This window comes from Psammomys obesus, unplaced genomic scaffold, assembly GCF_907164565.1.
Source record: "Psammomys obesus unplaced genomic scaffold, mPsaObe1.curated_primary_1811, whole genome shotgun sequence".
In the NCBI taxonomy this organism is placed as follows: Eukaryota; Metazoa; Chordata; class Mammalia; order Rodentia; family Muridae; genus Psammomys; species Psammomys obesus.
Genome location: NW_026592118.1, coordinates 29,561,617 through 29,588,092, shown reverse-complemented (window position 1 = coordinate 29,588,092; position 26,476 = coordinate 29,561,617). Strand labels below are relative to the sequence as shown.

The 26,476-nt window shown below is 42.6% G+C and overlaps 2 protein-coding genes across 2 annotated transcripts; one reads left to right on the top strand and one right to left on the bottom strand.

Moving 5' to 3' along the window:
- Positions 1 to 394: 394 nt before the first annotated feature.
- LOC129681055 (calaxin-like) lies at positions 395 to 15,808 on the top strand. The gene is made up of 6 exons (XM_055612943.1): positions 395 to 694; positions 7,702 to 7,857; positions 9,298 to 9,402; positions 11,955 to 12,103; positions 13,374 to 13,478; positions 15,752 to 15,808. Exons 1-6 carry the CDS (start codon positions 637 to 639, stop codon positions 15,806 to 15,808), a joined length of 630 nt encoding a protein of 209 aa, XP_055468918.1. The 5' UTR covers positions 395 to 636.
- On the bottom strand, positions 15,511 to 26,476 carry Rbm48 (RNA binding motif protein 48). Its single transcript, XM_055612942.1, has 5 exons — positions 26,361 to 26,476; positions 25,613 to 25,803; positions 22,756 to 22,901; positions 21,336 to 21,901; positions 15,511 to 16,368 (listed from the first exon to the last, which is right to left on the bottom strand). The coding sequence occupies exons 1-5, from the start codon at positions 26,469 to 26,471 to the stop codon at positions 16,282 to 16,284; spliced, it is 1,101 nt and encodes a 366-aa protein (XP_055468917.1). The 5' UTR covers positions 26,472 to 26,476; the 3' UTR covers positions 15,511 to 16,281.

Below are 26,476 nucleotides of genomic sequence, written 5' to 3'. Positions count from 1 at the left end.
CTGTGAAGATCAACACAGACTAGAAACTAGGTTCTGTTCCTGGAAGGTCTCACAGCAGAGATGAAGTGGGAGAGTGGACATTTTAGCCAGCACAGCACAGTCACACCATGTTTTCCTACACGCCATTGGGTCAAAATTGAAAGCAAGAAAGTGGGTTTTGTATTTGAGATGCTCCTGTCTGTGAGGCTGTGTGGATCTCATGAGAAGATGCTTGATGACTTGAGAGTAGGTGTCAGCCTTCAAAGGATCTATTGATAGCTTGGAAAATTACTGCAATTTAAAGAAGGGTTTTGTGATTTTATGTTCAAATATGGAGAGCAGTGTTTAATTTGCACTGAGGAGAACTATCAATGAAATAGTATGAAATACATTTTACATGATATTTAGCCTCAGAGATAAGGTAAACATTGAAGTGGCTGCAGGTTTTGGATATACACAGCCTCACCAGCTCTCCTGCGTATGTACTGAGCGGCAGCATCTGCCTGTTTATCTTCCCAACTGCCTGAGAACATTCTGTCTGGTTGCTGGGAAGTTGCCGTGGCCACCTTTTGTTTTGGAGCTATAGAGGTAGTGCCAGCTTGAGGCAGAAGCTTGGAAGTGGGCTGTTTGGTAGAGCAGTGCCCTGAAGCCTCTCAGATGGAACAAAGGAAGATGAAGAAACTCGTGGACTCCGTCAGTAAAATTGCCCATAGCTGTAAGTACTGGGCAGCTCTCTAGCTCCGTGATTCAGGGAGACAGACATTGCTGATGGATTAGTTGGGATAGTGGACATGAGCTCTGTAGCCACACACTAAGAGTCCTTTTCTAGTATGGACATATAGAAATACGAGCTGTACATGGTGGCGTACACCTTGAATCCCAGCACCCAGGAAGGAGGCAGAAGCAGGTGTGTCTCTGAATTTGAGGCCAGCCTGATCTACACTTTGAGCTCCAGTGTAGACAGATGAGGCCCTGCCTCAAAAAGGGTGGGGGAGTGGTGGTAAGGGGCTGAGGAGATGGGTAGGACATAAAGCACCTGTCACACAAGCCTGATAACCCGAGTTCAGCCCTTACTGATACACCATACACGGAATAATAATGAAAAGTTAAAAGATGAGCAAGTGAACCGTTACACTTGAACTTCGAAACATTCAAGCCATCTGGCATCCTGTCACATTTGCCCACGTGGGGAGAATGTCCTGAATGCCAAAGAACTATCTGCCATCCAAGCGTAGATTTCATTCTGTTGACAAGAATTTTTAAATTTTACATACTTACTTTGACCAGTTCTCTGTGGTTTCTAGCATAAAACTCAGTTGCCTGTTGCTCTACTTTAGGGGACTAGTTGAAACACGTAAGATGATTTTAGCTAGTGAGGTGGCTCAACAGGTAAAAGCATTGCCATGCCAGCCTGATGGCCTGCACTTGATTCCTGGAACCTGTTGTGGAAAGAGTTCGGTTATAAAATACCTCGAGTCCCTCAAGCTCTTTCTCTGGGCCTCTTTTGCCACCCTGCTATTTAATTCTTGGGTAACCCTTAAAGTTTTATAGATGAAACCAGTAATGAGTACAGTGTATACTGAGTGTTGCTTGTTTGTATGTGTGCACGTGGCACCCACGTGAGGTGGTGTGGTAGGGGCTGGGCAGAGGTTGACTGGCGCCTTAGTCTTTTGTTTCTGTAGGACTGGTCTTTTAAGGTGGTCTCAGCCGAAGCTGGAGCTCCCCGGTTTGCAATTGATTACAGAGATCCTTTGTCCCTGCCTCTCCAGCGCTGGCTACAGTAACTGCTACCCCTGGCTCTTTCCGTGGGTGCTAGGGATCCAAACTCCCACTCTGCAAGTACTTTACCAACCAGGCTTCTCACCTTGTCAAACTCCTGCTTTTTAAAATGGAGCCTATCAGAATGCTGAAAAGGAAAATTTTGTAGGCATTTAAAAATCTAAATTATTCACACTAATGAAACTAGTTTAGCAGTGCCTGCCACACATGTGTTTAATGCCACAATTTGTTACTTGAAAGCATTTACGCAGATAGAAATTTGTAATAAATGATCAGTACCATGTCTTGTCTTTTACAGAGATATTACTGTTTGAAACAAAGGACTGAATCGCTGCATTCCCCCTGCACCCCTCCTTTTTGTCCTAAGTTTTGATGTGAATTCTTCAGCTGTGCTCCTGCTATGCAGAGCATGGCTGTGCCTTGAAGGGTCCCTTTTGTACATTTAGACAGTGACGGATACAGCCCCTGTGCTGGGACCCTGCTCTAGCCAGCTGCCTGTTTTACACTGGCTTACAGACAAATCCCCCAGGGGGAAGATAATCACAGACAGGACCAAGCCTTAGAGTCGGTCATCGGAAGTCACACACGAGTGTGTGCTGGTGGTATTCAGAGCTTTTCCACCGGATTATCATTCTCACATCTGCCCTGCACATCACCATGGACAGTCTGGTAGCTTCTACTTGCTCCCAAATAGCAGGCATGGAGTAATTTGGCTTCCCCTAGGATTCTTAGAAGAACATAGATTTTTATTCTTTTTCTTCGTGTGCAGCATTCTAGACAACTTTCCTGGGCTTTGGTTGAAGCAGTGTTTCTCAACTTTTCTAATGCTGTGGCACTTTGTAATACAGTTCATGTTAAGGTGACCCCCAACCATAAAATTGCTTTTGTTGCTGCTTCATAACTAATGTTGCTATGAATCGTAGATACTTTTGAAGACAGAGGTTTGCTGAAGGGGTCATGACCAACAGGTTAAGAACCACTGGTTTAGAACGTTAGAAAGAATCCTTAGAGTTTATGACATCATGACTAAGGTTCTCTTGTGGTCAACAGACGCTACTAAGTGACTCTTACACCCTCAGAAAGCTAGTGACCTCACAAAGGAAACCTCACAAAATGGCACAACTGTTGCCCTTTTTTCCCCAAGTCAATCTAGAATGCTTTCTTTCTACACTTAGTGTGAATTATTTTTTTTTAAAGATTTATTTATTTATTGTCTATACAATGTTCTGTCTCCATGTACACCTGCCTCCAGAAGAGGGCACTATAGATGGTTGTGAGCCACCATGTGGTTGCTGGGAATTGAACTCCGGACCTATGGAAGAGCAGCCAGTGCTCTTAACCTCTGAGCCATTATTTGATACTGCACTACTTTCTAGAGTTTGTTTGACCAGTAGGGTAGGCTCTAGCTGTGTGTGACCATTGTAAAAATGATTACATTTCAAATTCCACTAGCCACTTTTGAGGAGTCGGTGTCTCCAGTTTGGTAGCATGATGGCTACCAGATTGAACAAGTTCTAGTCCAGCTTTCTAGCTGTTAGGTTACTGGCATTTTTTTTTTTTAATAGGAGTACCAGACATAATCACTTAGACATGCCCCCTTCCAATGCTGTCAAGCAGTAGGGGGATTTCAACCTACAGCAAGGGAAGCCACACAAACTGGACCACACAGGCAGCTTTATACTGACAAAACTTTGCAGCAGCACTCCATCCCTGTGGCATTACTCCCCAAGACACGTGATCATAGTTGAGAAACACTTTACAAAATCAGTCCTAAACTGCTAGACTCCGAAAGCCGTGGAGAACCTGAAAGTTACATAAGAGTTGACATTAGAAACTGCATGAAAAGGATATAGGAAGAGAACTTTGTACTATCCTTGCACCTCTTATGTAAATCTGAAAAAAATTCTAATGTCCAAATTGATCAAATATTAGCTTACTTAAAGCTTACTCCAGCTGGGTTTAGCAGTACATACCTGTTATGACAGCATGTGGGAGACTTAAGATAGGATCATGAGCACAAGGCCAAAACAAACCCAACCTATTCACGAATGTCGCACACCCACATCAGAAGGGGCCGTCTAGGTTTCTTCCCTTGGGACAGCTGCATCCCTTATATGGCACAACCTGTAAAGTCACTGTAGTAATTTTCTTGTGATAAATACCCAACAAAAAGCATGAATGGAAGGGTTTACCTTGGCTCACAGTTTAAGGGTACAGTCCACTGTGATGGAGATGTTACGGTGCAAGCAATGGTCACATTGCATCTACAGTTGGGAAGCAGATAAATGCTGTTGCTCAATTCACTCTCTAGTTAGGTTAGGACCTCACTGGTGGAGTCAAGCAGTACTCGCATTTAGGGTGGGTAACCCAATCCAGAAATTCATTTGCCTCCTAGGGGACTCTAGAATCTGCCAAGTTGATGTGTAATTATTCATGACGAGACACCTATGTAGTATGTCTCGGTTTCTACAACATAAACAATTCTACCTTGATGAACAAGCAAGTGTATTTAGGGATGTGGGTGAAGGCTCTTACATGGATGACTCAAATCACCAAAAAGTCCACCCTGGTATGGGCAGTGAGTGAAGACACCTACATCCTCCACTGCTCCTCCCAGAAGCCTTGCTACTTAACAAAAAACAAAACCAAAACCCAGTGCAGGGTATGGTATACTTCCTATGAGTTGGTTAGAGAGGCCCCAAGACACACTATTGCCATTGCTTTTGGCTCCCACCAGGACTTTGGTCGCAGTACTTGGAGAAATCAAGCTGGAACAGCTGGATGCTTCCTTCCTGCTGGCTAGCCTTCACAGTCCTGGAAGGTGCTATAGCAAGCTTCTGGGGAAGGAAAGCTTTCACCAGTCTTACGTAGCTGTGAACACTAAGAGCTACAATAACAGCCAACCTAACCTAAGATGCGTCCAGTGGTGCAGGAATGACATAGATGTTTGGGAGGTAACCATTTCCGGATTGCAGTCAAGGCCCGCCCCAGAGGCTGAGATGCATCATGGTGTTGTACACCTGATTGAGGGAGATCATAGTACTGAAAGGGGAATCCACTGCTATCATTTACTAAGTGGACATGGTTAAAACACTGTAAATATCTAATGTTTGCATAGAATTAGTGCTGCTCCTGGTCTGCGTCGAAAGAGCCATTGCAATAGGCAGCAGTTAATGTAGTCAAAGTTCTGAAATAATGGCAGTAAAGCGGTCAGCCTTAAATGGGTCATCTGCATCACCTCGTTAGGCTCAAGAAACATTACATAAGAGACAAAGAGCTAGAGGATGAGGAAGATGTGTTACAAATGATGCCTTTCTTAACATTGTTCTTCCACTAATGAGACATGTAGGAGCTGTGGTTACCTACACAAGACAGAACCCTGTCAGCATTTCATCACTAAAAAGGAAAAGGCCATGAGCCCTGCCCCCTGAGGGACTGCTGACAGTTAACGGCTGGGAGGAAGGGACACCACTTTCTTGAGTGGTATCGCCATTGGTAGGTTACCCATGCTGCTCTGGGTAAACAGCCTCCCACGCATGTTCATGCAAGCAACCCTAATCAAACTCATGGGGCACATACAGAGAAAAGACATGAAAGTGGGAGAAAAGGACATGGGGAAATGGAAAAGTTGCATCCTTACAGGCAGCTCAGTAAGAGAGTCCCTTCTAAAGCACTTGTCACCACTTAGAAAACCTTAAGGAAGAGTTTAAAAACACAAATTTCAGGTGCTTCCTCAGACTTCCTGAACTTTCTCCATTTCACTTACTTCCTTGGTTTGAATGAGTCTCCCGCCAGGAGGGAATGGTTCAAGTCAGAGGAAATGGCACATTGACAGTTGACAATTGAAACTATCTTTCCGCCACAGAGCCTCATTTTTACTGTATTCTGTTAGCTGAAACAATCACTGTATTTTCTTTTTCTGAGCCAGGGTGTGATTGTGTACCCCTGGCTGTCCTGGAACTCACTCTGTAGACCAGGCTGGCCTCGAACTCACAGAAATCCACCTGCCTCTCCCTTCCAAGTGCTGGGATGAAAGGTCTGCACCTCCACACCAAGCAAATCTCACTAGTTTTAAAGGGAGGCTATTTAGACCTTACATTTCTAGTGAAAATTAAAATCACAGCTGAAGGCAATAGACCATGCCTGTAAAACTAGGACTTGGGAGACTGAGGCAGTAGATCAAGAATTTCAGGTCAGCCTGGACTACATGATGAGACCTTGTCTCAAAAGTGTGTGTGTGTGTTAGATTATTATGATCACGTAACAATACAAAACTCTGATTTTCCACTCAAAAATCATTTCAAGAACATGTTATGAAAGTGGTTGTCCTTAAATCCAAGCCCTGGTTATCAGCCAGGATCGTTGGTAAGATTTGTATTGTCTGTATGATCTGCCATCTTGGTTGGGCCCATTTGCTGCTCACAGAACTCAGAACCTCTAAGCCTTCAAGCTGCCTTCTAGATAAAGTTGCTTGCTCCTTTGACACAGCTCCAGTGACACCTTCACTTTGGGTATTTCTTAATGTCTCAGCACCTTCTCTAGCTGATTATCTCTCCCTTTGGTTTGTGATTTACGATAATTATGTATGTATTTGTTTATTTACATATTTATTTATTTTACTTATTTACTTTGGTTGTTTTGAGACAGGATTCCTTGGCTGTTCTGGACTTACTTTGTAAACCAGGCTGGCCTCGAACTCACAGAGATTCATCTACCTCTGCCTCCCTGAGAGCTGGGATTACAGGCGTGCACCACCACGCCTGGCTGCAATAGTTTATTTAACTCTTCACGTTTCTTTTGAGAGGATTTGGAGATCAAACTTGCTAGGCAAGTGTTCAACCCCTGAGCCATTCCACAGCTCCTTAGGCTTCCCTTGACAAGTCTGCAGCAGCCTCGAGGGCAGGAGTGCTGTCTTTATCAGCTCCCTGGTTCATGGGCTTCCCTTAAAAGACTTACACAACGAACAGAAATAGCCATTGCACCCTGTATTTCAGGGCCACACTGGTATAGCATGAAATTATATTAAGGAGCATGAGATTTTAATTTGGTCTACAAAATAAGTGTTATTAGGCACCTGTGAAATTGCTTATTCTTTAGGTTAACAGTCGCTATCCTAGGAAGTACGGTCTTCAAACCACACAGAGCCCCACATGTCCATTGAGTCTTTGGCATACTCACTGCTTTCGTGTGGGCAACCTAAAGTCATTCCAAAGATAGTACTGAAATAGTTCTTCCCCTCACCTACCTCCACAAACAGGAGGAAAGGATCAAGGAGAAAGAAAAGATAAAAATGGCAACCAGCTCTCACTCCTTATTTCAGGTCTCTCAAGTAGCTGTGGGGTCACAGAATGACACATTCAAGAGACTGAAGAATCGGAGATCACTCAGCACAGTTCTCCCCTAGAGAGGGCACTGAGGAGTTGTTAAGGCCTACCAGTTTCAGATAACAAATGGGGGCTAGACAGATGTCTCTGCGTTTAAGAGCCCTTGCTGCTCTTGCAGAGGAGGCAGACTCCAGTCACCTGGTGGCTCTCAACCATCTGCAACTAGTTCCCGAGGAGCCGATGCCCTTTCTTAAAGGCACTGCACACACGTGGTACAGATACGCAGGCCGGGAAGACACCCTTATACCTATGCACAAAACCAAGATAGATGAACACAGCCCAGATGCTTAAAGTCTAGTCTCTCCCCCCCCCCAGGTAAAATGTCTGGTTCCTGATGGCACCACAGGCACCTGTGTGTGTCTGAGCATCACCATCTAAGTCTGGAGTGAGCTGTGTGTGAATATTCCAAATTTCTAGTTTGCAGGCTGCAGAGCTGGTAAACCAGTTACAAACTACTCAGTAAGAACTCACACCCGGCCATCTGGTGTCCTAAGAACTAAATAGCTGCACTGAGTCTCAGTGGTTAAGTCTACAGCTCATCCGTCTTCTCATTTTACAGTTAAGAAAAGTGAAGTTGAGTGTCTCATCCAACTCTTCGATAGCTTGGTGGAAAAACAGGGTGGAAAGATTGCTAATGGCCAGCTGGACCGAAACACATTTCGAGGGATCCTATACAACATATTCGGAATGACTGATGACATGTTGATGAACAGGGGTAAGAAGTCGCAACAAACCAAAAACGTACCACCCGAGAGCTGAATCGGCCTGATGTCCTCTTCACAAGACTGGACTTTTCTTTTGATGCCAAACTAGAAAGAAGTTATGGCGATAGGAGAGTGCTGCGAGCAGAACCCGGGATGATTCTGATGATGGTTTTTTTTTCATACAAACCCACTCAGAATTTTGTGGCTCCTGTCAGGGAAGTTTTGAGAAATAGTCACCACTGAACTAAAGAATCTTGCGGTAATTTTTAAGGATAAACAGCCACAGTTGTGAATCATAAAAGTACATGCCACCAAATGTAAATCCTTAATTTGTCTTTTTTTTTCCTTCATAGAAATATGTTAGTGGGCTGGAGAGATGGCTCAGTGGTTAAGAGCACTATCTGCTGTTCTAGAGGTTCTAAGTTCAATTCCCAGCAACCACGTGGTGGCTCCCAACCATCTACAGTGGGATCTGATGCCCTCTTCTAGCATGCAAGTGGCTTATAGATTGAGCACTTATATATGTAAAATAAAAATTCTTTAAAAAATAAAAGAAATGTGGTAGTACAAAAAAGATAACTCCTTATACTAGAAATACTGAAAGTCGGATTTCTAAAACAGGAAAATGATTAGTGTAGACAGTTAAGTTCTATGGTAGATCACATTTTGGTAAGATTTGCCACATGCATGCCTGTGAAACCATCGCTATACCTGATCCATGGAGATAATTAATGGTAAAATTTAATTCTCAAAAGTAAAAAGTGCTGAAAATGTAGAATTTCCACAGTATCTCAAAGTAAATTACTAATGTTGAACATTATTTTAAGTTCTTCTGTATTTATTGTTTGTATGTGTGCCATATCTCTCATCTCCAGGGGACAAATTACATTTGAAGTTCTTCTCTAAGATTGTAAAGTTTCATTGGTAACTTTAAAAATTGGGCTGGCAGGAAAACGTACTTGCTCAACTCTGGCAGCCTGAGCTGTGATCCCAGAACCAACCTAACGTGGGAGAGAACCAATTCCACAAGCCTGTCCTTTGACCTTCATGCAAGGGCCACATGCATGGGTATGCACACTAAAACACACACAGAAAAACTTCAAGTAATGCTTAACATTAGTGATTTACTTTGAGATATTGTAGAAATCCTGCAACAGATTTTTCACCACCTTTTTTGAAAATTAAAATTATGTCATTAATTAGCTCCATGGATTTTCTTGGCCCTAACAACTGTATAAAACCTCACAAATGAGGATCATTATTACTCATCATGTGGAATGACTCTTCTGATTTAAAATTTCAGGGGGAAAAACACATTTCTAATAACTTAGAGTCTTTCAAAGAAAACACTACCCATCCCCAATAAGAAGAAAAGTTCTATGGAAACGCGGGGTGGGCATTAGAAAACAAGTGAGATTACAACACACTTACAGGGTCTTTTTCTTTTTCAGTGTTCTTCGTATTTGACAAAGACGGTGACAACTATATAAGTATACAAGAGTGGGTGAAAGGCTTATCAGTGTTTCTCCGAGGGACTTTTGAAGAGAAGATAAAATGTAAGAAGGGGTGACATACCAGTCAAGTCTGTGTTGAGTATGCTGACACAGTGACAGAGCCATCACCCCAAAGGGACAAGAGAGAGTTTATTCTGGAGCTTAAGAGTGACCACAAACCAGCAAGAAACGATTCTGATTCACCCAAATTTCACATTCTGATGGATGAACAATTTTGTGAAGCTTCTGTAATAACAAAACAACAAAGTCATAAAACAAAACCACCTTTGAAATAACATTGGTAGTGATGGTAGATGTGTGGTCAGAGCATGTTACAGACCTGTTACAGGCCTTGAGTGCTGTCTGATGGATTCTCAGCTTCTGGCCTGGTGGGGACAGTTCCACAGGGTTTACATCATGAGGATGTTAAGTCACGTAGAGGTGGAAAATAAATGTCCACTTAAAGGGGTTAAAGACAGCCCAAGGTCATTTGTAATTACGATCTAGACCCAAGACAGCCCCCAAATTACTCAAGTTCTCATATTAATTGGCCTTTGTAGATGTAGCTTCTTTCCAGGAATGTTTGTTCCCGAGTGAATGCTTATCTATTTAAAACTATGACGTCAGTGTTCTCTAAAACAACCTTGCAAAAATGCCTTATGACATCTCAACCAGAAACAAAGGGCCGGCAAGGTGGTTCGTCAGATAAGAGCGCTTGCCACCAAGGCTGACAGCCTAAGTAAGATGCCCAGAACTCACCTGGTCGGGAGAGAACTGGTTCCTGAAAGTTATTCGCTGACCTCCATCAGCTTGTACATAAGTACATGCCATGCACACGTAAATGTAAAAAACAAAACACAAATGATGAATTGGGGTCAGGCTCCCTGGCACTCGCCTGTAATCCCAGCACTCTGGGAGGCAGAGGCAGGCGGATCTCTGTGAGTTCTTGACCAGCCTGCTCTACAAAAAGTGAGTCCAGGACAGCCAAGGCTACACAGAGGAACCCTGTCTCAAAAACAAACAAACAAAAAAGATGAATTGGAGACCCTTGTGACCATTTCATTTACTGAGCCTGTAATGCTCGGCTGCCATGAGGGTGGGTGTTCCAAGGGGTGTTCCAGCCCTCACTTGACTCTGGATTTGTGACACTGAAAAAGGAGAGGCCTGGGGGAGACAGGGAAGAGTGGCGCTAGCTGCTCTCCCAGAGCGAAGGCTGGTTCCCAGCACCCACACCACGTGCCTCACAACTGCCTGCAATCTGTCTAGCTCCAGGGGATTCAATGCCCTCTTTCTGGCTTCTGTAGGCACCTGTGCAAACATGACACACGCTCACCTAGACACATACATTTTCTAATAAAATACTTCTAAGCTGAAGACACATTAACCTTGTTATAACAGCATTTTGAACAACCAAGCTTCTCTGACACTTAGTAATTGTGTGCACTTCGGTAGTTTTCCTCCCTTTTTATATTTCATGAGGTAAAAAGTATAGTTCCATTCAACAGTGTTTGGGATCGCAGGGCTGGGCATCGAACCCAGGGCCTCACCCATCTTAAAGCAAGCACTCTAACCCATCTCCTACTCTACTCCACCTCCTCCAACCTTACAGGGTTTTTACACAAGTCTCATTGAGGACGACGTGTCATGGACATCAGTACTTGTGGGGACACTGATCACTAACATAGTTGTGGCAGGGAATAGGGTCACAGGATGAACTAGTGTAACACTAAGGAAGCTGTTCCTTGTCCAGTCCTACTTTCTAAAATGCTTCTTAGGCACTTTAGGAGTTCTGGGGAACATTGTTATCTACAGGAGGCTTGTTCTTCAACTTGTATGTCATGCTATGAACTAGAGAAACTTAACAGAGATACTCATCTGACACTTGAGTTTACTCCTGGTTCTTGCAAAAACATTTAACTAGACTGTTAATAAACTCCAGGAAAGCTATATGCACGGCTGCATTCACAGGACATGAGCTAGGTCACCTCAGATGGAAAGCATGGAGGTTAGTCTCCAGAAGGGCAGACCCCAAGAACCTGACATCATTCATTACTTAAATGTATGGGGGCAGGGAGCTTTTTTCCAAGGAGTCAGTAAAGTATGTGCTTCATTTTTATTTGTTTATTTATTATGTATGCAATGTTCTGTCTGCATGTACACCTGCACGCCAGAAGAGGGCACCAGATCTCATTCTAGATGGCTGTGAACCACCATGTGGTTGCTGAGACTTGAACTCAGGACCCCTGGAAGAGCGGTTAAGTGCTCTTAATCTCTGAGCCATCTCTCCAGCCACATGTGCTTCATTTTTATAGTCAATATGCAGAGAATACAAACACACCACACATATGTATGTAAACACACATGTAAGCATACAAACAAAAGGTTAAAAAAATCGACTTCCTTTATTTGCAGTTTGATAACAGTTTCAAACAAATGCAGGAGCTGTGAGCTGTTCTTTAATCTCCCAGGGGGTATTTAATCCTGTGGAAGGAAATTAAGAAGAAGCACGTTATTATAAAACTCTACCATATAGGGGATCAGATTGATAATCGTATATTAATCCTTTATTACCATGTGCTGAAATAACTAATAGTATTTTGTTCAATTCTTTAAAGTCTGTTTCGAAGTTTATAATTTAACTGGAGATGGTTATATTTCCCGGGAAAAAATTTTTGACATGCTGAAGAACAGTCTCTCCCAGCAGTCTTCTGAAGAGACTGAGGAAGGAATAAAGGAGTTGATCGATCTAACCCTGAAGAAGATGGTAAGCAGGACATAAGGCTATGGGCTGTACAATGACTGCCCTCTATTCATTCATTTGATCATCAGAACTATTATTTCCATGCTGCAGATGAGAAAAACAGAAGCACAGAAACTCACCCTGCAATAAACCTTAGAGTAGTGGCTCCTAATTACAGGAACGGTGATGTCTGCTCTTTTCTTAAATGAACCCTAAACTGTTTTGAGTGAGGTTTTGTGAACCCTGGGCAGCCCGACATCACTGGCATGACTCAGATGCTCAGGGAAGAAACAGCTAGGCATGGTGGTACATGCCTGCAATTCCAGCACTTAGATGTCTAAAGGATTGTGAGTTCAAGACCAGCACCCCTCTCCTCTCTCTCTCTCCTCCCTCATCTCTCTGTAAAAGACAGAGAGAGACAGAGATAGAATTGGGGAAGAAAGATGAGACCCAGATAGTGGAAAGATCAGCGTCTAACCCCTGCAGAATGTGCTCTTTTAGACATAGTAGCCACTGTTGAGGCTGAGTGCAGATGTCTTCATGCCAAGATGTTCCCAGATTCCTTTCCCAGAAGGAAATGTTTACGGTATACACCTTATTTTGATGGCCACTCATACTTTTCTCTAGATTAGGTTCTGAACTTATGTCCCAAAATGAAAAACTCAAGGTCATCTTTTCCAATCCAGTCTGAAGCAGCAGTTTAGAGCACTTGTACTTCACATAGAGTCCCTGACTCTGCTCAGAAGCCTTGTCCAGAACACTGTACTGGCTCACACCCCTGGCTTCTACTGTAATTCACATGGACACTTCTGTGCTTGCTCCCCACACCCCTACTTAAGATCTCAGCCAATATTCAATACCCCATATACCCACATTCCAGCAAAAGCCTACAGCCTCCATTCTGTGACTGTAGTCCAGCCTGGACAGCCACAGCCTCGCTCTTAAGAGCTATCCTTCCTGCCTAATGAGCTGCTTTTGAAGAATAAAATTATGCTCAAAAAATGAGACTTAATTAGTTGCAAAAAGGGAAGAATGTTACTATGGTTCCCCAATTGTTTTGCAGTATTCCTCAATTCCAGTCCCTGTTATTAATAGGGCTGTATTGTGTATGGCTAAGGTGGCTCTGGCTAGAATAATAAATCAGTGACATCTAGTAATAAATACCCATAGATTTGTAGAAATAATATCTTCAGGAGAGCGAACTTAGGATTTTTCTTAGCAGTCTTAGATAGCTAGTTTTTCATGGCAAAATTAAAGAGACTTATATTTATCACAAAATCACCTTTCTCTCTAGGATTATGACAATGATGACAAGATCTCCTTTGCAGACTTTGAAAGAGCAGTGAAAAAAGACCAACTTCTGTTGGAGGTGTTTGGACCATGTTTACCAGATACAAAGGTAGAGTTACATATACTGAAAGCTTAAAGTGGGTGGGGGAAATTTTTCATTAAAATTATAGAATGTTGTCTCTCTGTGTGTGTGGTACACATGCCATGTGCTGGCTAGTTTTCTGTCAACGTAACAGAGAGTCATCTGAGAGGGAACCTCAGCTGAGAAAAGCCTTCCAAAAGATCCAGCTGTAAGGCATTTTTAAAATTAGTGATTAATGTGGGGAGGGCCCAGCCCATTTTAAGTGGTGGCATTGCTGGGCTTGTGGACCTGGGTTCTATTAGAAAGCAGGCTGAACAAGCCATGATGAGCAAGCCAATAAGCAGCATTCCTCCATGGCCTCTGCGTCAGCTCCTGCCTCCAAGCTCCTGCCTCCAAGCTCCTGCCCTGCTTGAGCTCCTGTTTTGACTTTCTTCAGTGATGGACTGTAAATGTGGAAGCAAGCATAAGCCAAATAAAATTTTTCCTACTCAACTTGCTTTTGATCATGGTGTTTTATCACAATACTAGTAACCTAGGACATGCCATAATGCTTGTGTGGAGGTCAGAAGACAATCTGTAGGAGTCTTGTTCTCTCTGGCCATGTGGATCCCAGGGAAGTGTGGTTTTTCGAGACGGAGTTTCTCGTTGTAGCCTTGGCTGACATGGACTCCCTTTGTAGACCAGGCTGGCCTCAAACTCACAGAGATCCGCCTGCCTCTGCCTCCCGAGTGCTGGGGTTGCAGGCATGTGCCACCGTGCCCAGCCAAGTAGGTTTTAAAGCAAGTGCCTTTATGCATGGAGCCATTTTTTTTTCCTTAATTGCTGGCCCAATTAAGGAAACATTTTAATTAGAAAATAATACATGATAGACTCTCACCTTCATAGCTTCAGCCCACTGAAGACAGTCATAAAGCCATTAGCCCTTTTCCAGTTTGGGGCTAAAGATGACATCACTGACTATTTCAGTAATTCTAGCTAACAGACTTTGATTAAATTTGTTCCCTCTTTGGGCACACACAATCCCTATCTTCTGTAAGTATGGAGACACACTTTCCCAAACCCAAACCAGAATATATTATGTTGCTTACACGACAGAACACCAAGAGGAGACTGAGCAAGTAGATTAAGTGCTAGAACACCTTCCAGCCCAACTGCTATCAACCAATGTGTAAAAGGCTTAATTTTAAGAGACTAATGGGTGTGGGAGAGAGCTCAGTTACTAAAGGGCTTCCCAGGAAGCAGAGAACCCGACTTCAGTTCTCAACACTCATGTAAAAAGCTGGGCATGGTGGAATGTGCTTGTAATCCAGCACCGAGAAGGCAGAGGCAGGAGGATCTTGGGGCTTCCTGGCTAGCCAGCTTAGCCCAACTGACAAGTGCCAGGTTGCACTAAGAGACCCTGTCTCAAAAACAGTGAATGTCTGAGAGGGAACGATACCAATGATCACCTCTGGCACTGACACTAACACAAGTGTGTGCGCGCTCTCTCTCTCTCTCTCTCACACACACACACACACACACACACACACACACACACACACACACACACACACGGCAGGACACTCATGAACAGAGAACCCATGTAAAAGCTCCTTCCATGAGGGCCATAAGAGAAGTTCTTGGATCTCCACAAGAAAAGTATCTTTGTAACCATTTTTTAGCAGTATAATTCAATCTCTAAAACGGTTTCATCTTGTAGAAATGCAATTCAGTTACCACTAAAAAAATTCCTATTCTGCCTCCCACCATTATCGCCGCATTTAAGAGCGTCCTGAGATAGACACACACAGCACTCCACAGCTGCACAGCCTGGTCCAGGTGGCATTTGTTCTTTCCAAGCTCCGTGTGTCATAGACCATTAATATGGCTTTGACCGGAGATTTCAGCACAGCAGTCTCCTGTCACCACCTCTCATGCACGCAGAACCCTGGCTGGCAGGTTCCTGAGGCATCATCAGCACCGAAAAGCCACACTGGCAACTGAAGTAAGCCTTATTCAACATGGCCACATACAACCCCTGACAGAGGCCCCTCAGGGTGAGAAATGACATGCACACAGCAAAAGCCTTCTGGGTTTATTTTTTCCAGAAAGGAAAATGGAAATGGTATGGACAAAAGTACAGGGTCCATTGATGGGAGAGAAAGTACAGACATGCTGACAGGTATAGAAATCTGGAATTTCCATAATGGATTAGTTTTTAGATGGCTGTGGTTCATGTACGTTATTCTTAGAAGTTAAAATATTGTGTATGTTTCACATATCAACTTTGTTCTAACATTTATTGACATTTTTCCTTACAGAGTTGCCTTCATTTTGAAGCCCTGGTATTCAAAAACAAAATGCCTGCAAGTCTTTGAACACAAATTGCTCAGTATTTGAATTAAAGCAAGATCCTGAATGCCTTTATTTGCATTATAGATTTTTATATTTGTTTCCATCAATTTACGTATTGTAACATAAGAACTAATATGGTGTGAAAAGAACAGTTTCTGCCAAACTGAGCGCAGATCCAAAAAGATGGGAACATCTGCAAGCAGTTAAAACAAAACAAAACAAAACAAAACAAACAAACAAACAAAAAAAAACCCTTTAAAATAGCAATAGTAAGAATCTTAAAGAATTAAAATGGGCTAAACATATAAAAGAATCTGTACCAGAAAATGCCAATTTATCTGGGTGTGATAGCACACACCTTTAATCCTAGCACTCAGGGGACAGAGTCTTAAAGCCAGCCTGGTCTACATAGTGAGTTCCAGGCCAGCCAGGGCTATCCAGGGAGACCCTGACTTAAAAGAAAAAAGACAAGACAAGACTACTCCCTGCTGGCAAGCTATATTCTTCTTCTTTGTTTTCGTGGGTGACTTGTACACATGTCTTCCAATTTGTCCTCTGGAGGCTTAGGCACAGATGAAATCACCTAGTTTAAAAAGAAAAGAGAATCACCAAGCAGTAGAAAGCAACAGTCAGTAAATATTGGGACAGAAGTGAATAAAATGTAGACTAAGAGGACAACAAATAAAACTAACCAAATAAGGACTTGGTTCCTTCCAAATTTAAGATTAACAAACTATGAGAAGGGAGGGAAGGGGGAGATGGGGAGAGAAAGGACAAACATACCAAAACAACCACTCACACAAACAAACAAAACAAAACAAACAGAAAGGTTACAACAGATTCCAGCAAAAACAAGAGAATCATTTGGGATCTCTTCGAAAACATTTCTAAAACCTGAAAAATCTAGAAGAAGAAAGGGATAAATCCCTAGGAACATATTGATGGACCAGCCTGACCCATCTTAAGATTAGGAGCCATCTTGTTACAAGGTCAAAATGAATTCATTCCTGTTTTCTGTAAGTTTGACCATGCCTTGACCCATTTTCTGGAATTTGACATGTTACACACCCTCTACCCTGACCTCCACCCTGATGAGATGTTCTGCCAAGTTCCTATGTAATCAGAATTCCTCTGGGAATCCCCCAACCCCTGAAACCCTCCTAGACTTGTCGTTCTTGAGCTGTACAGACCTCACTTTCTCTGTGTTCAATGCTGACTTTCAAACCTCACTTTAGAGAGACAGCCTGTCTGACAGGAAATAAATATTTTGTAATTCAACAAATGGGGTTAACAATATGATTTATTCAAATTAACTCAAGAAGAAGATATAAACATTTTAAATATATCTTTGACAAGCAACAAAACACTAACAAAAGTCCCCAGAAAAGTAAAGTCTAATGGATTTGCTGCTGAATTCCACTAACACTTAAAGAAGAGCTAACACCAACGCTCTTCAAACTAGTTTAAAAAGCAGAAGCATAAGGAAGGGACAATAGCAACTCATCCTGTGAGGCCAGCATCACTCTAATAACAAGTCATACAGGACACAACAAATAAGGAAACTATAGCCCAATTCCTCAGATCAACATGTAAGTAAAAATTCTCAATAAAATTACTGCAAATTGAATTGAAGAACACATTAAGCTCATACAACCATGACAAAGTTAGTTTTATTCCAAGACTTCCAGGAAGGTCCGACGTAGGCAAATCATAAATACAGGACACAGACCCACGAACAGCAATATATGTTTACTTTAGTAGATACTTAGCAGTAAAAGCATTTCCTTTAATATCAGGGAAGGAGACAAAGGTGTCCATTCTTTTCCCTCTTATTATTCAAAATAGTATTGTCAGTCTAAGGCAGGGCAATAAGACAAAAAAAAATAATAATAACAAGAGGAAGGTAGTCATATTATTTCTATTCACAGCCTATACAACTCTAAACTTAAAAGACTCTTAAGATTCAACCAGAAAACTCTTAACTCTGATAGGCACTTTCATGAAAATATGAAATCAAACAAAACAGTCACTTTTCTATAAAGCAATAAACTTGCCAAGGAAATAAAAAAAAACGGGAAAACTATCCCATTTACAATCAATAGCAACAAAACCAAGTGGGTTTGGAGACGGCTCAGTTGGTAAAGTGCTTGTCATGCAAACACAGAGACCTGAGTTCTGATCTCCAGCCCCCACATGAAAAGGCCAGGTGCACTAGTACGCATCTATACTCTCACACTGGGAAGACAGATGCCAAAGGATCCCAGCAGCCTGCTGGCAGCCAGTCTAGCCAAATCAGGGAGCTGTCTCAAAAAATAAGGTACAAAGTGCCAGAGGAAGCCATGTGCACACATACATGAACATATACACACACACATACCACACACTTAAAACAAACGCAGGAAGAAATTTAACCAGAAGGTAAAAGACCTCTATAGCCAAACATATGTATAGCAAGAAAAGCCACTATTAACTGGCAAGGCCACTTATGTTCATGGACTGGCAGAAAGAATTTTAACAATCTGTAATTGTTATTTGGCCTCATCCCACCCACAGCACGGCTCACATGAAGGACAACCTGTGGGAGCAAGACAGAACACAGGTTGTCAGGCTCGCAGCAAGTGCCTCTACCCACTGAGCCATCTCACCAGCCCCTAGCACAACTAATAATTTAGTTTTTTGAGACAGGGTTTCTTTGCGTAGCCTTGGCTGCCCTAGAAGTAGCTCTGTAGACCAGACAGACTGGCCTCGAACTCACAGAGATTCACCTGCCTCTGCCTCCCAAGTGCTGGGATTAAAGGTATGTGCCATCACTGTGCGGCAGAATTAATTTTTAAAACTACATTTATTCATTTATTTGTGCATGAGGGAATAAATATGTGCCATAGCATGTATATGAAGGCCAGAGGCAAACCTGTGGGAACTGGCTTTCTCCTCCTATCATGTGAGTCCTTCGGACTGAACTCAGGTTGTCAGGCTTGTGGAAAGTACCTTTACCTGCTGAACCATCTCACTGGCCCTGGCAGAATTAATATTGTAAAGATGACTGGAGTTCCAAAAGTGATCTCTAGAATAAACACAATTCCTATCAAAATATCAAAGACATCTTTCTTAAAGCTAGATAAAAACAACAACAACAACAAAAAAAAAAACTGCCCTAAAATTCATATGGAGGTACAAAAGGCTCTTGAAGAGTTAAGCAATCCTAAGCAGTAAGAACAAGGCTAGACATGTCACACTATCTTATCTCAAATCACAGAGCCACAGTGACAAAGTGTGCTGCCTACTCTGTCAACTTGATACACGAACTAGAGCAATCTGAACGGAGGGAACCTTGATTGAGAAAATGCTTTCAGGAGATCCAGCTGAAAGGCATTTTTAATTAGTTTTAATGAAGGGGGCCCAGCCCACTGCAGGTGGTACCATCCTGCCTGGACTGGTGGTCCTGGGCTCTATAAGAAAGCAGGCTGAGAGCAAGCCATGAGGAGCAAGCCAGTAAGCAGCACCTCTCTATGGCCTCTGCATCAGCTCCTGCCTCCAGGTTCCTGCCCTGCTTGAGTTCCTGTCCTGACTTCCTTCAATAATACACAGCAATGTAGAAGTGAAAGCCAAATAAACCCTTTGTCTCCAACCTGCTTTTTCATCAAGGTGTTTTATCACAGCAATAGAAACCCTAAGACACAAAAGAAGCCTAGTATGGATAAAAACAAGAATGCACAACAGTGGAATAGAACAGAGGATCCAGAAATAATCCCACACAGCCACAACCACAGAATTTTTGACAAAGCTATCAGTGACATGTGGGGAAAAACAGCCTTTTCAATAAAGGGTGCTAAAAAACTGGATTTCCACATGCAGGAAAATGAAGACTTGATCCCTATCTCTTGCTACACACACACCCCAATTCAAAATGGATTGAGAACCAAATGTAACAAGCTCTGAGACTGCCAGAGGAAAACAAGAAGAGCACCTCAGGGCAAAGACTGCCTAAAATAGACCTTAATTGAACAAAGTGACTGACTAATGGGATCACATGGAAGTGAAGAACTTCGCACAGCAACAGACTAATCAGAAAAGTGAAAAGAGCCTGCAGAATGGGGAATCCTGGCCTCACTATACAAATGAGGAGTTACTATAGAGAATCTGTAAAGAACTGCAGAAGTAATAGGCTAATGAGTTAAACAGATCGCAAAGGAAGAAATACATACGGCCAATAAATATTTGAAAGTGTTCAACATCATTAGCTGTCACGAAAATGCAAAAGAATATATTAGGATGCTATTTCATCTCAATTAAACAAATGCAAATTGAAACAACAGTGGGATTTCACTTCACTCCAGAGACAAGAGCTACAATGAAGAAAACAAAGAGGATACAGACAAATATCCTGGTTTTACTGGGTTTTTCATTTGTTTGTTTTCTCCTTGAACAGAGTCTCACTGTGTAACTTTGACTGGCCTGGCTGACCTGGAACTTACTAGGTAGACTAGGCTGGCTTTATAGAGATCTCAGCTGGGATGGACCCTCAAGTCATTGCTATCATTCCATTACCAAAAATAACTTAATAGTAAGTCAAAAGCAGTGTAAGACCATCTTGATTTGAAATGGAAAAATACTAGAAGTTGTGGTAAAGTGCATGAGGTACTTCTTTGTTCTAGCATTTCTATGTGTAGACTTTACACTTTAAAAATGCAGCCGGTCCTGACTGAGACAGCGATGAGTCTGTACTGCACCTGAAGGATATACGGTGCTGGCACACACTGAAAAACTCAGATAGAGTTAAACATAAAAAACCATGTGCATACACTTTTCCTACTTTAAACAATCTGTCAGCCTTTACCAAATAATAATGAGGTAGAAACAAAGCTCTCTGTAAAAAGAAAGAGGGCCACCCTGGCTTCTCTAATCACACTGCAAAAGAGAAGAGCAATGGTGTGAATAGGAGTCTCTGAACCAGGTAGTTAACTAAGAAAATGCTCATGCCCTCCAACTATGCTGACAAGGCCCACCTCCGCTCCACAGCATTTAGAAAATGGAAAATAATGTAAACAACGGGGGAAAAGACAATATGGTCTCCAACTAGCTCAGATCTTTGAAGTTCTCACATAAAATGAACTCAGTGTTTAGAAATCTCACTCCGTGGGCTGGGGGTGTGGCAGTGATGGGGCACTTGCCTAACACACGTCCCCGGGATCGGGTCCAACAAAATTAAATAATCAAAACCACTCCTTCTTTTATAGATATCTATCATAAAAGCATTTTGACTGATGTAGTCTGCAGTAACTTTGAATTTAAGAAAAACAATTGATTCTAGCTGTCCATTTTGGCTTATGTTATTGCTACCAATGGAACTTTAAATGAGGAAGTCAGAAAAGACAACATCTGGAATCACTATTATAGTCTGATTGATCAAATCTGTTGTTTTAGAAGACAGAGGCAGGAAAATACATCAATACAAACAATCACAATGTTTTAGTTCCTCCACGTAATGTCCTATCTAGTTGTTGGTCCTACAATCACATTATCTCAAGTCTTAAAGAATAAAGACATTACCTCTTTAAGTTTACTGCGAATTAAGTCTGCCGTTGTATTTAAGGAGTCGTCCTGCAGATCCACGGAGGGGATATTGGGTAGCTTAGGGCCAATCAAGACTTCATTACGGCTCGCGTTTGTTTCAAAAGTTCCAAGCTCATGGTCACAGTCTCGTCGCCTCTTCCTCTCCTGCAGCTGCGTTGTCCTAGGCATGAATCTGCCAACCACCTCTGAGGTAGTGATGGCCTCTTGCACACTAGAGCAAGGTACTGAGTTTCTGTAAGTGTTCATCTGTAGTCCTGGCGCAAAGGCATTGCAGTCATGATGCTTCGGGAGTTCACTGTGGTGCCCAGCACTATTACAGGAGTCTGATGCTCTTTCCACATGCTCCTCAGGTGAACACGCACTCTTGGAGGCAAAATAGCATAAAGGCAATTCACAAGAATAAGGAAGACAAGGACTTGAGTTTGCGGGAGAAGTGTTTGAAGCTGTTGTACATAATCCAGTCATATGTGGATGGAAATCTTGTCTAGACTCTTTTGTTCCTTTTTGCTCTGGAGCCAGTTTCTTCTTTGTCAAGTAATAATCTTTAACGTTATATTTTTAAAAGTTGAGGAAAAGGGAAACAGGTCATTAATCGTTTTGGTCATTCAGAATCTTGTAATTCTAACAACAAACCTTAAACTGCTAACAAGCTCTACACCCAAAATTATACTTCTAGTGCAGGGAATGCATGGATAGTCGTAAGGCTTGTTCAAAGGACCAGGTGGGACACAGTGTCCTCTCACCCCACTTATCTATTACATTTTCATCTATCTAGAATGTCTCGTTTCCTCTGCAGCCTCCTTGTCTCCCTACTCATTAGATAGTAAGACCCCAGTTTCACATTCTCCACTAACTGTGCTCTTAGAGCATTTCCATGTTGCTGCACATTTAGTTCATATTGTGTTAGGAGAAACTCAGCCGGGCCAGCTGCTGATCAAAAGTCAGAACTTTCTGATGATGATCAGCACTTCCAACCAGTCTGCATTCCACAACTGCTTCCTGCTGCCTTCTTGTTAAACATTGGATCCCTTAGCCTGGGACATAGCACTTCATGATTTACTTCCCGGCTACTCTCCTAATCTCTCTCACTAAAACTTTGGTAACTCTGAAGGGCTTACAGCTCTGTAAATGTATGGTGGCAATTTATTTCTCTAAGTGTATAAGCAGGTAGCCTGGCTCACCTTGCCATCCTTTCTATGCCCCTTCTGGATAACATTTACTGAAATTCACCCATCTCCCACATCCCAGAGGAAACCTTCCATGAGTCAACAGCTTTCCCTCCTGGCTGAGACTGTACAGTGTCGCACAGAACCCTGTGGTTCAAGTCACCGCAGACCGCGACACACACACCAGCAGGATCTGACACACAGAAGGTGCTAACACAGACTTTCCATACCTTTGTTTTTAGTAACTCTTGCAATATAAGCCTTTCTTTCTTGTAGTTTTTTCCTAGTTTCTTCAACTGTCTCGAATTCTGGAGCATAGCACACATGCAGTAAGCCACCAAAGAAACTCTGCTCATCCATCTTCTTCTTAGCTGTCCTAAAGAGAAATGTACACTAGAAACACAACTTTCAAGAAATACAGAAATCACATGGCTTAAAAAACTATTATTTTTACTTATGTATGGGTGTCTGCCTGTGGGTGTGCACATGAGTACGGTTACCCAAGGAGGCCAGAGGTGAAGATCCCCTCAAAGTGGGACACTTGTGAGCTACCTCACATGGGTGCTGAGAACTAAACTCCAAATTTGAGTCCCCTGGAACAGCAATAGGTGCTATAGTAGCTTCTCAGTCATCTCCAGCCCCCAGGTGCATGGCTCCATCCCCATCACCACCTGAGACACAGTCTCACAATGTAGCACTGTCTGTCCTGGAACTCACTATGTAGCTCAGGCTGGCCTTGAAGTCACAAAGGCCTACGCTTCTCAAATGGTAGGATTAACGGCATGTGCCAATACAGCCAGAAAGAGTTTCTTTTTTTAATTATTTTAAATTTTCTGTACGTATGTTCAGCGGCTCTAGCCTGCAGCTAGAGTTACAGACACTTGACCTGGTTTCTGGGACTCACTCAAGTCCTGTGAAGGGGCAGTGCATGTTCTTAATCACTGAGCCATCTCTCCAGCCATGGCTTCTTAAATTTTTACTTACCTAAGATAAAAGATTTACAGATATTGCACAGATTGATTTAAGGATCAAAATGTGTGTGTGTGTGTGTGTGTGTGTGTGTGTGTGTGTGTGTGTGTGTTGGGTAAAATGCTTTGATTTTGGATGACCACACTGACCCAGAACATATTCTTTAAGAAAAAGGTTTATCTTATATTATTTGTATGTATGTGTGTCTGTACATGTGTGTGCAGGTGCCAGGTGGCCAGAGAGACCAGAAGAGGCAATTGGATCCCTTGGGGCTGAAGTTGCAAGTGGTTGTGAGCCACCCAATAAGGGTCCTTGGGAAATGAAGTCCAGTTCTCTGAAAGAGCAGCAAGCTAACCACTGAGCCATCTCTCGGCCCCAAGAAAGCATTCTTTCCTTTTCCTCCCCTAATAATGTCAATAGACTTTCAGTTAAGCTAGACACACTTACCTAGAATTGCTTTGAACTAACTCAGGATCATACTGGTTAGCCTGAGTTACAGAACTTGTGATCAAAATATTTAACTTTGGGCTGGCGCTTGCCAGCAAGACTAATGATATGATTTCAATCTCTGGAACTCACATGGTGGGAGATAACCATTTCCTGGACATATGTCATGAAAATACTGAATATATAACAACTAATCTTTGAGAAATTAACAACTCTATTCCTTCTGGAGCTGGAGAGGTAGTTAAGGGGTTAAGAGCACTGCCTGTTCTCCAGAGAACCCAGGTTCAATTCCTAGCATGGCAACTCACAACTTCCTATAACTCCAGTTCCAGGGCATAGTGTCCTCTTCTGCTCAGCAGAGTCCTGCCTGCATACAGGGCATATAAGTTCACACACCCAAACCACACACACATAAAAATAAAAGAGAAATAGCTAATTAAGAAAAGAATTGTATTCATTCAAAAAATATTGAAACTATGTGGAAGCAAGCACTCTAATAAGTAATCAAGTACTTCTGAATCCACAGATATGATTGGTGCTTACTGAGATATCACCCCATACAAAACCGCAAGTGCTTTACTTAAATTCATATCTCATAACCATCGCAAAATGAGAGCAAGGCACCAGAAAATTCATAATCGAGCCATATTTACACATTCATCTATAAAACTAAGATTCAATTCAGATGTCTGATTCCAGAGCCAACAGTATCAGGTTCTGTGGAGACGAAAAAAAAAAAAATAAAATAAACACTAGAAAGTATGCTTCCCTGACTAACCCATGAAGATCTAGCCAATTGGTGAAAAAAGACCCATGGCCTTTTGGAATCAAGTACTTTTGTGATGGACAAAGAAGTATGAGGGGCTAATGACATGGCTTGGCAATAAAAGCACCTAATGATTTCTGCAAAGAGCAGATTCCAATCCCAGAACTCCTGTTGGGTGGTTCACAACCCCTTCTAACTCCATCTCCAGGGAATTTGAAGCCTTTTTTTAACCAGAAAAATATATGAATAGCAAAAGCCAAAGAAAGATACGGTTTAGATCAAGCCACCACTGCCAGGCACTAATGTTTACTCTTCATAGAAGGTACCGATATAAGGCCTTTAAGGGCCATATGGATTTTTAAGAGTAAAAAAATATGCCTAGCAGGGTTAAAAAAAAAAAAAAAAACTCCAGTCATGAAAATTTCCAGGGCTGGAAATTTTCTTCAAATGTAATTCTTAATCTACCATACTACGGGTTCAAAAGCACAGATATGACAGGATGGAAATAGTATTTTTGTTAAGTTAGCCTTTTAAACGTTTGAAGGAAGAGCTGGAGTTACATCTCAATGTTGTGATTGACTAGAATATGTGAGGTCTGAAGGGATAAAAAAACAAAACCAGGAAGGTGGGGTGGAGTGGTACAGACCTTTAAACCCAGTATTCTTTAATCCCAGAACTTGAGAGGCAGAAGCAGTGGATCTCTGAGTTTTGAGGCCAACCTGGTCTACAGAGATGGTTCTAGGACAGTCAAGACTACACAGATAAACCCTGTCTCAACCCCCCTTCCCCCCAAATCCCAGGAAGATTGGGAGAGATAAGTGCTCTCATGATATGGATGTGTTTGGAAAAATCCCAGGGCCAAAATAAGAGCAACAGGACATGGGTACTGTTTAACTTGTACGTACCTTGCGCTTTGTAATTTCACAAATTTAATGAGATAAACTTCTGTAAAGTCTTCGGCTGGATATTCATCAAGAGCGTTATACTGTTCAATCGCACCATACAGAGCAAATCGCTCGACTAATTCCTTCATGGCTCCCACCGCAGGAACTCCTTGTATTAGTAAGTACCGAGATTCCAAATTGATTGTATATACCTAAAGGAAGGGGCGGTCGTTAAATGTACTCCTCAAAGAAGCCTATGGCAACTCTGACCCTGAGTTTTTTTTAAAAAATGGAGCTTTGAAAACGAGAAATACTCTGCTCAATATGGTCTGCATCGCATACACACAAAAGCGTCGTTCTTTCTGCCTAAAGGATGACACGCTCCACATAAAGGCATCTAACTACACCACTTAAGAGACGGAGAAACCCTGTCTCGGAAAACAAAACAAAACAAACGAACCAAAGACATCTTTTCCAAACGCTGGCTCCGGAGAAGTTACTGGGAACAGCCACTGAACACTCACCCAGCGCTTGTCCTACGTCAAGCGCTATTGTAAACACATAGGATACAGAACTAAAAACCGCGGAGTGACGGTCTAGTAAGTGGTTAACCGAGAGCAGTGATAACCTTTGGTACGTGGGCCCGGGTTCCTCGCGCCCCCTCCGCTGAGAGACGGACCTGACAGCATCCCTGTCGTGCCTTTAAGTAGGCTGGCCATGGGGAGCCAGTGCTCCTGCGAGGAGAGGGAAGAAACCGAAGTCACTCTACCTTGACGGCGCGAGGGCGTCGGCCCTCCCGGTATTTGGCCCGCGAGTCACACACAGGCGTCTGGACGTGGTGGTCGAAAACGCCTCCCGGCTTCCAGTCGCTGGACGCCATCTTGC

What these genes read in the sequence shown, in the direction of transcription:
- LOC129681055 (XM_055612943.1), top strand. Translation starts at nt 637, where the DNA reads ATGGAACAAAGGAAGATGAAGAAACTCGTGGACTCCGTCAGTAAAATT. An exon ending in TGACATGTTGATGAACAGGG is followed by an intron (nt 7,858 to 9,297) that starts GTAAGAAGTCGC and finishes TTTCTTTTTCAG; the next exon opens with TGTTCTTCGTATTTGACAAA. An exon ending in CATGTTTACCAGATACAAAG is followed by an intron (nt 13,479 to 15,751) that starts GTAGAGTTACAT and finishes TTTTCCTTACAG; the next exon opens with AGTTGCCTTCATTTTGAAGC.
- Rbm48 (XM_055612942.1), bottom strand. Translation starts at nt 26,471, where the DNA reads ATGGCGTCCAGCGACTGGAAGCCGGGAGGCGTTTTCGACCACCACGTC. An exon ending in GTGAAATTACAAAGCGCAAG is followed by an intron (nt 22,902 to 25,612) that starts GTACGTACAAGT and finishes ATTTCTCTTTAG; the next exon opens with GACAGCTAAGAAGAAGATGG. An exon ending in AAGAGTTACTAAAAACAAAG is followed by an intron (nt 21,902 to 22,755) that starts GTATGGAAAGTC and finishes ATAACGTTAAAG; the next exon opens with ATTATTACTTGACAAAGAAG.